Genomic DNA, 15,438 nt, shown 5'->3' with positions numbered 1-15,438 from the left:
CACTTTTTAAGAACCCTTACACCACCATTTTCCAGTGTCACAAGGCAGGCAAATTAACTGCCACTGTCAAGCAGGCTGGGAAATGAACACTGTATATTGCCTTTAAAATTATGCACTTATCAGAAAGTATAAGAATTTCTCTTTTGTACTTCCAAAACCCAGGTGGAGTGGGAGAGAGATTCAAAACATCTTAAATAAGAAGGGGGAAATGTTCTCAGTGTGGAGTTTCTTTTTGCTGGCGTGAAAGCGAGCACATGCATATTTTCTGGCTGAGTTAGAAAACCATGAAAACTGGGTTAATAAAGGAATCCTTGACAGCCAGAGACGCGTCTGTAATTACTGCCTCACTCTGGAGGCTATAATAGCGTTCTAACTTCTGGGATAGATTGGGAGGCTTCATAAAGTGCTTCATAAACAGCAATTACTGAAAATCCAGTTTCAAACTGTGCACCGAGTCTGGTTAGCCTTTAGATTAACCTGCTTCCCTAATAACCGGTAGTTGATGACAGAGTAATCCGAACCGGGGCCCGAGAGGGGAGGTGGTAATCAGCCAAATCAGAGATGGTTACCTGGCAAATGCTTGGGTAGATGCGGCTGCCATGGTTACGGTGGGCCCTCATCTGCATATATCAGGATGCTGTTTGATTCATTCAGTCTTAGGTTAGCTTTCCGCCAGCTGACAATTTCACTTTGGGAAGGGGAGGGAGCAGAAAGTGCCATAGAACCGTCCTATTTTGCAGAGGCTAATTAATGCTAACCCAAGTTATACAGGTAAAATGCCCGTGTACTATTGTAAACCTCGGTGAATGCAGCGATCGAGAATCAAACAAAATACCCAATTCCATGGAATACCTGTTGTGCATAATTATAGTCGAGGTTTGTGTATGTGTGTGTTAATGGAGACTTGTGTTGAATGATGTGGTTGCTGTTTAAACTCTGCTGGGGATGTATACATTGTCTCCGTTAACCCTGCGGCACACCAGCCAGAAGTCAGTCTGTTCCATACCGAAAATGATCTCCATAGAAAAATAAGGGGCGACCAGCATGGAACGGAGTACGTCTAGTACATTTGGAATAAATGAATACTGACAGAAATAGCTTGACGTGGTGAAATAAATTCACTGGGGATTGATCCCTGGCACATTGCATCTCAGCGTAAGTATGTCTGAAAGGGCCAATTTCAAAGGACAATCAGGGCCAGTTTATTGGTTTACTTCATTTACAGTGAGCCTTTTTCACTGAGACCCAAGGCGGATTGTACAATTAAAAACAACACAATAAGAACAGTAGTAGTAGAAGAAGAAGAGTTGGTTTTTATACCTGCGTTTCTCTACCGCAAGGAGTCTCAAAGTGGTTTACAATCCCTTACCCCCACCCCCAACAGGCACCTTGTGAGGTAGGTGGAGCTGAGAGAGAGCGGAGAGAACTGTGACTAGCCCAAGGTCACCCAGCTGGCTTCATGTGGAGGAGTGGGGAATCGAACCCGGTTCTCCAGATGAGAGTCGCCTGTTCTTAACCTGTATAAAACACGCAGCCAACAATGCAATAAAATGTGACAATAAAATGAGAGTAGCACATTAAAACCAGTATAATACATATAGTAAAATAGTATAATATGTACAACCAACAACGACACTTAGCTGGATTACAAAATCAGAAAGAGTGCAACAGTATGATATGTACAAGAACAAATCAAAGAAAATGACCTACATTTCACAGATGCTAACTGTGACCCTATTCCCTTTACAATAAGACTCTCCCGAACACTTAAAAGAAACTGTGCAACAATATAATGTATATTCTGAGAGACAGTGTTGCATAGGGGTTAGAGTGTCAGACTAGGAGCTGAGAGAACCAGTTTCAGCTCTCTCTGCCATGGAAGCTGGCTGGGTGACACACTCTCAGCGACACCTACTTTGCAGTGTTGTTGTGAGGATAAAATGGAGGAGAGGAGAATGGCGAAAGCCTATTTGGGTCCCTATTGGGGAGAAAGTGGGGGTACAAATAATAAATATATGAACAAAAGTGATGAAAACTACATTAAATTTGAGACATTACTGTTTACCTACTCACTTAAGCCAGGCCCAACATGTGATAGAGTTGCCAACCTCCAGGTACTCTTAGGAAATGGATTAACCTGTGCTGAATTAGTGAAGACTAAAGAGAGAGGCAGCACGAGGCTCAACAACAACTACAAAAAATAATAAATAACAGATAAGCCTAAGCTTGTTTTTAAGAAATGTTATTTCATCCTCAAGCAAACAAGAAACAAAAAATACTCTTAAGAAAGAACCGTGTTAATTCACACGTAGGAATGCCTCGCAGGGCTTAAAACATAATCATGCCACATTCGGCAATGAAAAAAACATAAATATAAGTAGATGTAGCCACTAAGGGCTTATAGAATACATACAGCCACTCAGGGCCATTTCAGGTTGGAGAAACAGCCCAAGAAGGAAAGGTGTAAGCCCCCTCTCTGTGTGCACGTCCATCCTGAGCTGAATTGGGCCCACGCAGGCCTGGGAAGTATGGAACTCCCAAAACAAGTGTGATTGAAACCAGGTGCAAATTCTCCAAAATGATTGACTTTCCCTCCAGGTGAAATTGAGATCTTTTATATTATCCATGCTCACACTGGAAGTTTTAACATGGGAAGAATGCATCCACCTGTCCTGGCGTAAATCAGCTACAGAATACAAGGGTATTGGGGCATCATCGTGCCTGACTTAGAAGGAGCAATGAGTGTAAATCTTTCCTTCCTTATGGTTTTTGACACAGGAGTGCATCGCTGTGATATTTCAGGACTAATGTGGCCTTTAATCACTCCCCCCCCCCCAAATTGTGTTTTAACTTGAATCTCAAGAAATCGGAGCCAATGAATGACGCCACGACAAAAGCCTGGAAGACTCAGTGAATGCTGGAAAAGAGCTGAGACCTCTTTTTTTGAATTCCCCAGCTACACAGCTCTGCCACGTCTGTCTTCTCCAATGGACCATTCCTTGCCTTGTTGCCATGGAAATATTAGGCTAAAAATATCATATGATGTGTAGTTGAGATAAAAGATAACAAGCAATGCATGCATATTGATTCTGCAATGAATATACAGCGATTAATGGAGCAGAGCTCTTTCTCTCTTTTTGCATTCAAGTGGAAATACTCAGTCCACATTTACAAATGTTTATCATCCAAGATGGCATACTGTTGGACTTAGAATGCACAACTTCTGATGTTGTACATGCAAGTGTAAAGCTACCCTCAGCCAGTGCATCCACCTTTGACAAAATTATCCAATATTCTTACCAAAAAAAGGACAGTGTTCCTATATAATCAAACCATCTGGCATATTCTTAAGTAAACTATGGTTATTTTACCCTCCATTGTACAACGGCTGCAAAGCAATAAGATGCTGTTCATTTGGCTATCTCCTCCAGACAAGAACAAGCAAACAAATGTTAGGCTGCCAGTTTACCCTGCATGATTCAATGCAAACAGAGCCACAAGCATGAAACACTTAGGAAAACAGATGCACATGTACAATGTAAGTTCCATTTTAAAATAACTTACTTGTGATTGTTTAGGCATAAATAGTCCATTGGAAGCGGAGCAGAGAAACTACTCACACATTTTGATGAGAATTTCTGGCAGTGCCAAAAAATGCCTCACCCTTTTCAAGCATATTTTTTCCAGCCCTCAATGCAAAAATGATCACTTACTTGATGAACTTGTTCTTACTCTCAATTTATACTCTTTAGCCTTGAATAGTGTCATAACGTAGGCCAAATCTCATTGGTTGTGTTGACCCACATGATTTTATTTAATGACATATAGTGACAGGTCATTATGATTTCATCCCTTTCACTACATGACCCCCAATGTGCATATTTCAGGAAAGGACAAGAAACAGCAGCGAAAGAAGGGTGGCAGTGAATAAGCAACCAGAGGAGGAGACACTGAAGCTGAAATACATTGGAAAATGGCACAGTCTGGAAAAAACAGCCCTGGAAGGGCCCTGCAATGTAGCCCAGCCCTCCCATGGGGTGGGAGAGCAAAAGATGGCTCTCTCGTAGGGTTGCCAACCTCCAGGTAATAGCTGGAGATCCCCCGCTATTACAACTGATCTCCAGCCAACAGAGATCTGTTCACCTGGAGAAAAATGGCCGCTATGACAATTTGGACTCTATGGCATTGGAGTCCCTCCCCTCCCCAAACCCTGCCCTCTTCAGCCTCCGCCCCAACAATCTCCAGGTATTTCCCAACCTGGAGCTGGCAACCCTACTCTCTCACTAACGTGAGTAAGCTGGCTGCCCCTTGTGGAGCAGGAGCAACACCACCACGAGTGAGCCAACTGCCCTGCAAAGTGCTCGGGGCAGCCGGCTCGTTCATGGCGGCAGCTAGGGCTGCTGGGTCACCACAGTGGCATCTACAAGGGCCGTCTCAAATGGATCAAGGGCCGCCCCTTGCTTGGGGGCAAAGTGACCCTGGTAGGGGAAGGTGGTTCTCCAAGCCATTGGTTTGTTAATCTGGTTTAACACAGCCAAATTAACACAGCCTGCTGGGATGGCCAATCTGCCCCTTTTGGAGGAGGAAAAAAAAAGTTTATCTAAGTGTTTTTGGAGAGAAATTCCTACTTTGCTAAAATAACTGTTTTCACCTGGTGACAATTCTGTGTTGCTGTTTGAACTTGCTGGTCAGTGCAGGTCATTTGCTTTGTAATAAGATTGTTGCAGCTGATACGGGTGACCCCGTAGAGGTTTTCAAGGCAAGAGATGTGCAGAGGTGGCTCGCCATTGCCTGCCTCTGCACAGCAACCCTGGACTACCTTGGTGGTCTCCCATCCAGGCTTAAATGCTCTAGGGATCTCTTCTCTTTTTGTCCCCAGTTGTGGAACATTTTATATTTTTATCATGTGAGTTTGCAAGTTGCATTACTGCTGGAACACAGCTGTGTTTTTCAACACTGGTGTAATAGGAACTGAGTGGTGAGCTGAACTCCTAAGTGCTGTATATTAAATCTCACCCTCCTATATACATGTAGAAGAGAATGAATTTTAGCTCTGAAACGCCTTAAAAAAATGATGAGCAAGCACATAGGGACTGGCTAGAAAGAGAAGCAGTAATTTAATCACACAGCAGTGATCAGTGTCAATGTCCACTGTAATTAAGGAATGCAGGATAGTAATCTGATCTTGCCGTATTATCGTAAGGCTGAGTACAGTGCTGATTTAATTTATGGGGCTGCCATAGAAAGCAGCTATTAAACCCAATTGAGCAGTTTTTCTGTTTCCTGTTCATAGATATATGCAAACTATTTCTTGGTAATTTCTCTGTCCTAATTTTTTTATATAGTATGAATATCCAGTATATTACACTTGCCAAGAAGTGCAGCTTAAGCTTTTGTTCCCCTCCCTGGATGGACAAAATTGGGCATAAGGAGACTTTTTGGGTAATGACGTTCCCTTCCCTGTTAGGTATTATTTTCAAGAAAATGCTTAGCGAAGGACTGGTCAGCCTGTCACCTAACTTGAAACTGACAACATTGTAAAAGTAAACTGCAACCTTATGGTAATGCTATCCACGGTCCATCAAACGTCCCTTGATGGATCTTAGCAAAACATAGAATAGTACACATGCAGAGTATTGTTCTGAATAGAATTGTTTTTAGTTGTTTTGAGCACTAGAGGTTTGAGAGAGCTGATAATCTGAGGAGGGGGGGACCGTCTTAATCTTGGCATTGTTGTTTTTTATATCCAAGATAATAAATCTACCCTTCTAGTGAGAGTTAAGCTGCTAAGGCCCAGCTGACCTTTGAGCAAAAGAAGAGCGGAGAGGATTATAAAGAGCAAGTGAAATTCTGGGTGAGAGAAGAAAAAGAAGATTAATCTTGATGAACAGAGCTAAAGAAATGGGAGGAAGGCGAGAAGGGTGCAGACATTGATGCACACTGGAGCTGATATCTGGACGAGGATGAGGATGATTTACATCTAGCTATCAGTGTACAAAGCCCTTTCCAGATTGACGAAAGGGGCAGGGGACAGAACCCTGCCAGGACAACCAAATCTAAAAAATTCAGTGTTAAAGACAGCATGCAGGGAGAAGGGAGGACACAGAGAGGCAAAGATAACAAGATGTATCCATACTCAAGCTTCATTGTGAAGCTGTTGCAGTCTACTGCCGGAACTACCTGCCTTAAGGAGGTCCAGTGGTAGTGCATTGTTGAATTGCAGCGGGCTTAGAGCTGGAAGTTCAAGATGGAGCATGTGATGGAAAACGATAATTAAAGTTGCAACATGTCCTCTTCCATGTTCCAGAGTACGATTTTCTTCTTCGCGTTTTATTTTTGGAAAAGCTAAATGCATCTGAGGGTGTAAAATGACCCGACGGGGCTGCAAACTGAAACTCATTCCAAACGATACACTATATTCTCTCTGCCTTGATGGTTTAGAAATTGTCAGGCTAGTACGATAACTGATATGTACATGAGTCTTTTGGATAGTTACGTCATCCCCAGGGAGATGGATGGGTTTGCCAATCCAACTTCTGTCAGCTCCAATTGAAAGGAGACAATGACCTTGGTTATCTGATCTAGCCAACTCTTTTTGCCAGGAGACAAAAACGACATCTGTAACTTTCTGTCCCTGACCTGGATGGCCCAGGCTAGCTTGATCTCATCTGACCTCAGAAGCTAAGCAGGGTCAGCCCTGGTTAGTACTTGGATGGGCGACCACCAACGAAGTCCAAGGCTGCAATGCAGAGGCAGGCAATGGCATACCACCTCTGTTAGTCTCTTGCCTTGAAAACCTTACTGGGTCGCCATAAGTCGACTGCGACTTGACGGCCAGAAAAAAAATTTCTGTATCAGGATCTGTAGCTAAGACCTACCATGGACCATAGTGCAGAAGTTAAGAGGGGTGTGAAAAATCAGTCCCTGTGATTGGGTGGCAGTGTAAAGCCTCTGGATTAGTCAGGCCTAACATATACACGAAGAGTTCTACAAGTTACCTTTACCTGGTCAGGTGTTCAGCACTAGTTATGTTCCTGACTGCAGCTTCCAGTCCATTGTCCTCCAGAACTTTATTCAGATATTCATGCCCTGCTTTTCTCCCCAACTGGAACCCCAAATGGATGACAACATCATTCTCCATTCTATCCTCACAGCCTCTGTGAGGTAGGTTAGGGTGAGACAGTGTATGGCTGGTGCATGGCTTCTGTGGCAGAATGGGGATTTGAACCTAGCTTTCCTAAATGCTAGTCCAAGAGTGTGACCACGTGCTAAACCCCACTGGCTTCAGCCTTGAGCTGGAGGCTATATGCACCAAGTCTATTTAAAAAAAAAATTTTTTTTTACCAAATTTATATCCCAACCTTTCTGCCCTCTCAAAGACCACCAAGGCAGCTAACAAAATTAAACATACAATCACCTTTTAAAACCAGCCCCCCCCCAAAAAAAAAACACATCATTAAAACAATTTTTTAAAAAGCTAAAATATATACATCGATATAAGCACAACAATTAAAACACTGGTCAGGAAGAAGGGATCTCTGAGAGAATGTTAAAAAAAAAAGGCTTTACCCACTGGTGGAAGATAGCAATGGAAGATGACAACATAAGGAGATAGACAAATCTCTGTGGGGAGGGAGTCCCAGAATTTTGGTGCCACAACCAAGAAGGTCCTCTCCTGGGTTGCCACCTGACTAATCTCAGAAGGTGGGGGCATCTGAAGCTAGGCCTCTGAAGATTACCATAGTGGTTGAGCAGGTTCATAAGGGAATAGGTCTGAATAATTAGCCAACTTTCATTGGGCACCTGTAGATAAGACACTTAAATTAAAATAAACACATATGTCATTAGGTTCATTAGAATTTTTGTATGCAATGCATGGTTCTGTTGCAGAATTTCCTGGGATCTGGAGTGCATCTATTATTGTAAATAAAGATTGGAATAAATGGGTGGGTTCTGTAATCCCAGCTGTGCATTTTCATGGGAGTAGGTGGTCCACTTATGTGAAATTTCATGTTTCTTGAAATTTCTGGTCTGGATTTTCTGGACACCTCTTGTAACAGGAAGTGTTAAGCTTAGGACCATAGTTTAAAGCGTTTTTCTGTATAGCCTTGTATCTTATTTTGTATTGGTGCTCTCTTCAAAGGTATTCATGTTGTTATTTCTTTAGCGCTTCACAGTATTTTATGGTCCTATGCAATAATTTGTCCTGACCTGGATGGCCCAGACTAGCCCGATCTCATCAGATCAGAAGCTAGAGGGTCAGCCCTGGAGACCACCAAGGAAGTCCAAAGTTGCTATTCAGCAGGCGGCAATGGCAAACCACCTCTGTTCTCCTGTTGCCTTGAAAACCCCATAAGGGGTCACGATAAGTTGGCTGCAACTTGACAACACTTTCCACCGCCAGTCTTCCTGGCTACCATCCAGAACACTAGTTCTTGAAAGCAATTTGCACACACATGCAAGAATCCAAACACATTTGAAGCTACTTTCATGTGCCTAAGGGCGTGTTGGATTGCTGTTTCTGAAATTTGGTAGGACAGTCTGCCGTTCAAAGGAAAAGTGTCAGAAATACTACAGAGCATGCCAACTACATGGCCTTGCCTAAGGTGGCACTTTGGATCTCGTTTCTCATGTTACTAATTCTCACAACAGCATTGTGAAAATGGATTATACATAACGATACCACACAGTAGCTGGGCTCCAAAGAGCTACGTTTGGGAGGGGGGTTTCGTCTTTGAGCACCATACTTCTGTGTTACACCTCAAAATGCTTTGGATGCTTCCCTTGGTTTCAAAATGAATTTTGTATGTTTGGAAAGGTAAATTGTTTGTGTGTTTCTTTGTTTACTCTATTTAAATTCCACTTTCCTCATTGAGGCTGAAGGTTGGTAATTTGGATACTGTTTGGCATTATTTAATCAATTGTAAAAAGTAGGATCTCACTCGAAATAAATGGATTTCAGTATACATTCAGAGGTGGGGTCCTGCTCAAAAACAAGATATAGTAGCAAAATTATTGGCTGATACTGATCCAAATGTAACCCTCGCCATGGCCAAAAAAATAATCTGTGGCTTTCTAACTGCATACTCTTCCTTCTAACTGTGTACTCTGGATTTTGTATTTCTGTATGTTTGGTTATATCCGTATTACCAAACTTATTTAATTAGTTTTGTGCATGACCTGTTGATCTGCGAGCAGTCTAATCTAATAAATGATGCACTTAAGAGTGCAAAAAGGTATCAGCCATGATGTGTCACGCAATGCAGAAAATGGAATTACAGAAGTAGAAAACAGTGCAGCAGGAGCAGGATAATACCTACAACAACTGACAATAAATACCATAAAGAGTGGAGTAGACTGCACTGCATTCCCGCTCCCTTTATAAAAGGAGATTCCTGAACCATTCCGTTAAACTATTCCCTTTATAAAAACACCCTCCTGTTTTTTTACATAGCTTGCAGAATGACAAAAGCGAGGAGCATTCCTAATCTCCTCAGGCAGGTCATTCCTCAAGGTGGGGGCGCAATGTGCAGTTGCTTGAGCTGTCCACCCCCAGAGTCCCCTTGGCCTTGGGATTAGTTATCTTGAGAGAGACCTTCTGTTCTTTCACTGTGTCTTTATAAAAACCTTTGCATGTTTGTTTTTAACGGATGGGGGTTTGCTTTTGGAATTTGCAGAGAAAAATATATTTTGGGGGGAAATTGCTTTTGATGTCCAGCAAGACATTGAGCATAAAATAAAGCTGCAGGACTGAACTCATATGAAGAAGAAGAGTTGGTTTTTATATGCCAACTTTCTCTACCGTTTAAGGAAGAATCGAACCGGCATACAATCGCCTTCCCTTCCCCTCCCCACAACAGACACCCTGTGAGGTAGGTGGGGCTGAGAGAGCTCGAAGAGAGCTGTGACTAGCCCAAGGTCACCCAGCTGGCTTTATGTGGAAGAGTGTGGAAACCAACCAAGTTCACCAAATTAGAGTACGCCGCTCATGTGGAGGAGTGGGGAATCAAACTCGGTTCTCCAGATTGGAGTCCACCGCTCCAACCACCGCTCTTAACCACTGCACCACACTGGCTTGAACAGTGGAGGTACCTTTGGACTCAGTAGAGCTAAGTGTGTCCTTTTTGATGGACTAAACTGAGTCTATCGTATTTTGGTCACATTATGAGAAGGCAAGAGTCACTAGAAAAGACTGTCATGCTAGGAAAAATTGAGGGCAACAGGAAAAGAGGAAGACCCAACAAGAGATGGATTGACTCAACTAAGGAAGCCACAGCCCCCAATTTGCAAGACCTGAGCAAGGCTGTCAAAGATAGGACATTTTGGAGGACATTGATTCATAGGGTCACCATGAGTCAGAAGCGATTTGACGGCACTTAACACACACACACACACACACACATTGACATGTAAGGGCTGCAGTCCTGTGCACGCTTACTTGGGAGTAAGTCCTACATTCCTCAAAGCCATGGGGGCCAGGGACGGCGTGTCTGAGGTGCTGCCGCATCACCTCCACAGAGGTTTCGTGGCTACTCCAGGAGGAAAAGGGCTATTTTTGAAGAAAATTTGGAAAATGGGGCAGGGGGAAGCCCCATAGAGAACAGCGATGCTGCACCACCAAAAAGGTGGTGCAGCAGTTCAGTAGCTTTAGGGTGTGTGCAGGATATATGCATGGAAAACATGATGGAGATGGCCATGTGCATTACATTCTGAGGCCAGAACACATGAAGCTACCTCATACTGAATCAGACCCTTGTTCCATCAAAGTCAGTATTGTCTACTCAGTCTGGCAGTTATTCTCCAGGGTCTCAGGCAGAGGTCTTTCACATCGCCTACTTGCCTAGTCCCTTTAACTGGAGGTGCCAAGGATTGAACCTGGGACCTTCTGCATGCCAAGCAGATGCCCTATAAACTGAGCCACGGCCCCTCCCAAAACATTTAATCTATTAACAGATCTAATGAATGGAGTAGCTGGAAGGCTTGCCCACACATAAAATCAGGGTTGCTCGCAGGCCTGGAGAAAAATGCCTTGTCTGCTTAACAGAGGCTTAATGTGTAGAAATGGGCAGTTGAGGCTTTTCATAGCTTGGCAGTAAAGAACATGTTTATTTTTCTCCTGGCAGTTGGCAACCATACATAAAACAGATCCCTGGTAGAAAATATGATTTTTCTGCCATGCCCTTCCTTGCCATTAAAAGGCATGCATAATGGGAACTTCTGTCTGCTGCTATATTTCTAGCATCGCACGTTACCCTAGAGAAAAAGGTTTTTGACACCAGCATTGTTCTAGCCAAAGTTAAGCACTGTTAGGTGCCATTGATTTCAGAAGGTTGGCACTTATATCTTCCTTCTTGAAATCTCCGGATCTTTGAGGTGTTCAGTTGTGACTGGATGGTGCTCATTCCCCCCCCCAATCCTTCTTTGAAACACACAGTGGAAACAAACCATGAAGTATGTCTCACACCTTAAAAAAAGCACCTTTTAAAAAAACAAACCTCCTTGTCATGCTCTGCCAGCCATTATAATAACTATGCCCATCTCTTCTTGGTCACTCTTCTTAATGAGTCACAGATTTTACAAATGGTCCCATCTGTGAAATGTCACATGTGCTATTCAGTCTTGAAGACAAAAAAAAAGCAAGAGACTGCCTGCCAACAGCACTTCTATTCCTTGTCTTTCCCACCCAATTAACACTTCGTTAGGCTCTAATTACAGCCGCCCAAACATGTCCAAAACATGAAACAATGTTCTGATAGTTAGGCAGCAACTTTGAGAAGATTTCAAACCTGTCTCTCTCCATCAATATCCATGTGGCCTGCCCCACCATTCCAGGTAGGGTTGCCAGGTCCCTCTTCGCCACCAGTGGGAGATTGTTGAGGTGGAGCCTGAGGAGGGTGGGGTTTGGAGAGGGGAGGGACTTCAATGCCACAGAGTCCAATTGCCAAAGCAGCCATTGTCTCCAGGTGAACTGATCTCTATCGGCTGGAGATCAGTTGTAATAGCAAGAGATCTCCAGCTAGTACCTGAGGTTGGCAACCCTATGGATCCACAACCTTGGCATTTCAGCAATCTGTGCTATTTCTGTCTGATTATATTTTAGCCTTCAAATCCCCCGCCCAGCCCTGGCCATATATAACAGCAGCACATTGCTGCTAGAGACAGTATCCGCTCATCAAAAAGGCTAGGGTTTCTGTCCTCAGGACCTTCCTTTTGCACAAGAAACTAAAGGGGTTTCCTTGAATACACCCTGCCGAGCGAGGTATTGAGAAACGTTATTTCAGCTGAGGCTGCTCTGTACAGCTTCCAGGCCTCAGGAATACTGGGGGAAGGGGGACTCGGATCTGATTAATGTGAAGAGCCAGACTCATCTTTATTTGTGTGCATTGCAGTTATTTTGATACCATCAGCTTTTTTTTTTTATGGTGCCTGGTAAGTGAGTAAAAAAGGCTTGTCTGCTGAGCTGTTAAAATTTCTGTAGAGAAAATTACAAAAGGAGAATTCCATCTGAGCTCGCGGTTCAGCTGCTGCCTGGCATGATCACCCAAGCTGATTACCTTTTGGAACAGACACAACAATTCCTCCTCCTGAATTACGGGAGAATTGATAGTCCTGCACCTTGGCTGTTCCCAGTCGACAGCTGTTTCAGTAGGACTGTGCTCAAACTATTTACCTTGTTTTGTGTTCTGCTTATACGTAATTGCAGACAGCGCTTCCCCAGTTCAATCTTTATTGTTACAGTCAAAGACCAGCGTATATACAAATTGCAATTGTTATAAAAAGAGGAAAACGGTATAAAATCAAAAACTAAAAACCCCGATTGAATAAATAAGCTAAGGATAACTATATAGCTGTCATAATTGAATTATGTGAACCTCAGCTACAATATAAGTTAGTATTGTGTATATGAGACCATTAATCCACCTGCTTGTGAGTGCGTTTTGCTTCTTAAAGGCTAAAAAGCAGAATTTTGCCATTGTCTGGGATGCTAGACGAATAGAAAACCTATGCTGAAGTTAGTGGTAACTATATGAGAAGGCAGCACGTGGCTCAAAGATAAAAAATATCAAAAACCAAAAGGCAAATTGCAAGAATGTGTATTATACATGCATAAATTACAAAACCAAAAAGTATATTCACACAATAGCCTCGCAGGGCTTAAGGCTGATTCTTACTTATAACAACAAACCTAAATATAGCCAGTCCGGCTCAAAAACATGATTAACTGATGAATTCAAGAAAGGCCAACGGCTCATAATTCCATAATCAGAAAATATGAAAAAGCAATCACAAAGAGTAGCGAAACCAATTAACAAAGGAGGTCCACGGTAGGGTCTGTCGCAAGTTGTCTGGGATGCGGCAGCCTCCCTAACCTCAAGCAATAGTTTGACCATACACCCCAGAAAAAAGTTCAGATGCTTAAAACGAGAAAGCAGAGGGGAAATATGCTTCACCTGTTCATGCCTAGTGGTCTGCCTTTCAAATTCCATATTTCTCAAAGGCTTGGATCCTTCTTTTAAACTGAATGTTGGAAATTGTAAAATCTCTCCTCTTCCTGGCTTAACATTGTCTTAATTACATGTGGTCAGCCTTGAGTAGGTCTCATCCAGGTGAAAATGTCCTGGAACTCAAAATCCGGCGCCATCCCATTACTCCTCGTTAGTTGCTGCTGACAACCTAGAGAAGTAATGCAGATAACATTCAGTACACTTCAAGGGGGTGAGATCCCTAGGAAATTAGTGATGCTCAAGTTTCATTGGTATTTGTGGGAAAAGTGGAAAAGTTGTAATAATAATTGAGTGCTGTCAAGTCGCAACTGACTTACGTTGACCCCCTTGTGGGGTTTTCAAGACAAGAGATGAGCAGAGATGGTTTGCCGTTGCGGGACTGCCTCTCCTGGTATGTTCTCCAGAGAAGGCTAAGATCGTTGAATACCAACTCACTGGTGGTCCCCGGCCTGAGGAGTACTGGCTGGCCTCAACCAGGGCCAGGCCTTTTTCTGCCCTGGCCCCAGGCTGGTGGAACAGCCTTTCTGATGAGACCAGGGCCCTGCAGGACCTTATGGACTTCCGCAGGGCCTGTAAAACGGAACTGTTCCGTCAGGCCAGTGGTTGAGACCAGCTACAGTTTGTACTATAAATGCTGGCCTCCCTACCTTACCTGCTGCTGCCGAGCAACTGCCTGCAGGCCGTAAAGGTAAAGGTCTCCTGTGCAAGCACCCATGGGGTGATGTCATATCCTATGTTTTCTAGGCAGACTTTGTTTACGGGGTGGTTTGCCAGTGCCTTCCCCAGTCATCTACACTTTACCCCCAGCAAGCTGGCTACTCACTTTACCGACCTCGGAAGGATGGAAGGCTGAGTCAACCTTGGGCCGGCTACCTGAAACCGACTTCCATTGGGATCGAACTCAGGTCGTGAGCAGAGCTTGGACTGCAGTACTGCAGCTTACCACTCTGCGCCACGGGGCTCCTATACCTGCAGGCCATACTGTGACCTTTATATTGCAACCCTTTGCACCATCAGGAACTGGAATTAGAATTTATTTTAATCTGTTTAGGGCTCTTTTAATGCATTGTTTTATGGGTTTTTATTGTTTCATTGTACTCTTGTGGATTGTGTGAACCTCTCTGAGCCCAGCTTGCTGGGGTAGAGCAGGTTATAAGGTCAAATAAATAAATAAATAGCCTGCCTCTTCGTAGGACCTCTGGTTTTTCTTGATGGTTTCCCATCCAAGTACTACCACTGCTGACTCTGCTTAGCTTCCAAGCTGTGATTAGCTCGAGCTATTTAGGCTGCCAGGGGTACCTTATAGTCCTGCTGATTTCAGTGGGACAAATGTGATTAACTTTTCCTGAATGGAAGAGTGGTTCCCAAGAGTTTTATGTCTCACATACAGAAAAGAGAAGCATAACATTCTCATCTCAGGGTGGAATACCTTTTTTTTTTTTTTTTGCACACATGAGAGCCAACAGGTACTTGTTAATCCACGATTACTTTTTCTTTTAGCCGAAACAAAGATCTGCTTCAAATACTACCATGGAGTGAGTGGGGCACTACGAGCAACCACCCCCAGCGTAACGGTGAAGAATAACGCTGCTCCTGTAAGTAATTCTTCTTTCTTTTATTGACCATGCTTATCTAGTAACATCATGTGACCTTTCCCTTGTGACTTTTGGAGCAAATAAATAAATTATGCCGAGTTAAGCAAATTATGTAAATCTGGACAGATTGTAGAATGCAATATTTCCACTACATCAGCCAGTGTGGCGTAATGGTTAAGAGCTGTGGCCTCTAATCTGGAGAACCGGGTTTGATTCCCCACTCCTACACATGAGCAGGGGACTCTAATCTGGTGATCCATATTGGTTTCCCCACTCCTACACATGAAGCCTGCTGGGTGACTTTGAGTTATCTTCGAGCTCTCTCAGCCTCACCTCCC

General features: G+C 43.5%; 1 protein-coding gene across 2 annotated transcripts in view; it reads left to right on the top strand.

Annotated features, from left to right (window-relative positions):
• HECW1 (HECT, C2 and WW domain containing E3 ubiquitin protein ligase 1) overlaps nucleotides 1–15,438 on the top strand; it is a 202,145-nt gene that overhangs the window by 45,473 nt on the left and 141,234 nt on the right. For both annotated transcript variants that reach the window (XM_056857626.1, XM_056857625.1), the window contains exon 4: nucleotides 15,006–15,100. In XM_056857626.1, coding sequence (XP_056713604.1) covers nucleotides 15,006–15,100 — 95 coding nt within the window. The remainder of the gene's footprint in view (nucleotides 1–15,005; nucleotides 15,101–15,438) is intronic.

Source organism: Euleptes europaea, chromosome 11, assembly GCF_029931775.1.
Source record: "Euleptes europaea isolate rEulEur1 chromosome 11, rEulEur1.hap1, whole genome shotgun sequence".
Lineage (NCBI taxonomy): Eukaryota > Metazoa > Chordata > Lepidosauria > Squamata > Sphaerodactylidae > Euleptes > Euleptes europaea.
This window is presented reverse-complemented; position numbering and strand designations above follow the sequence as displayed.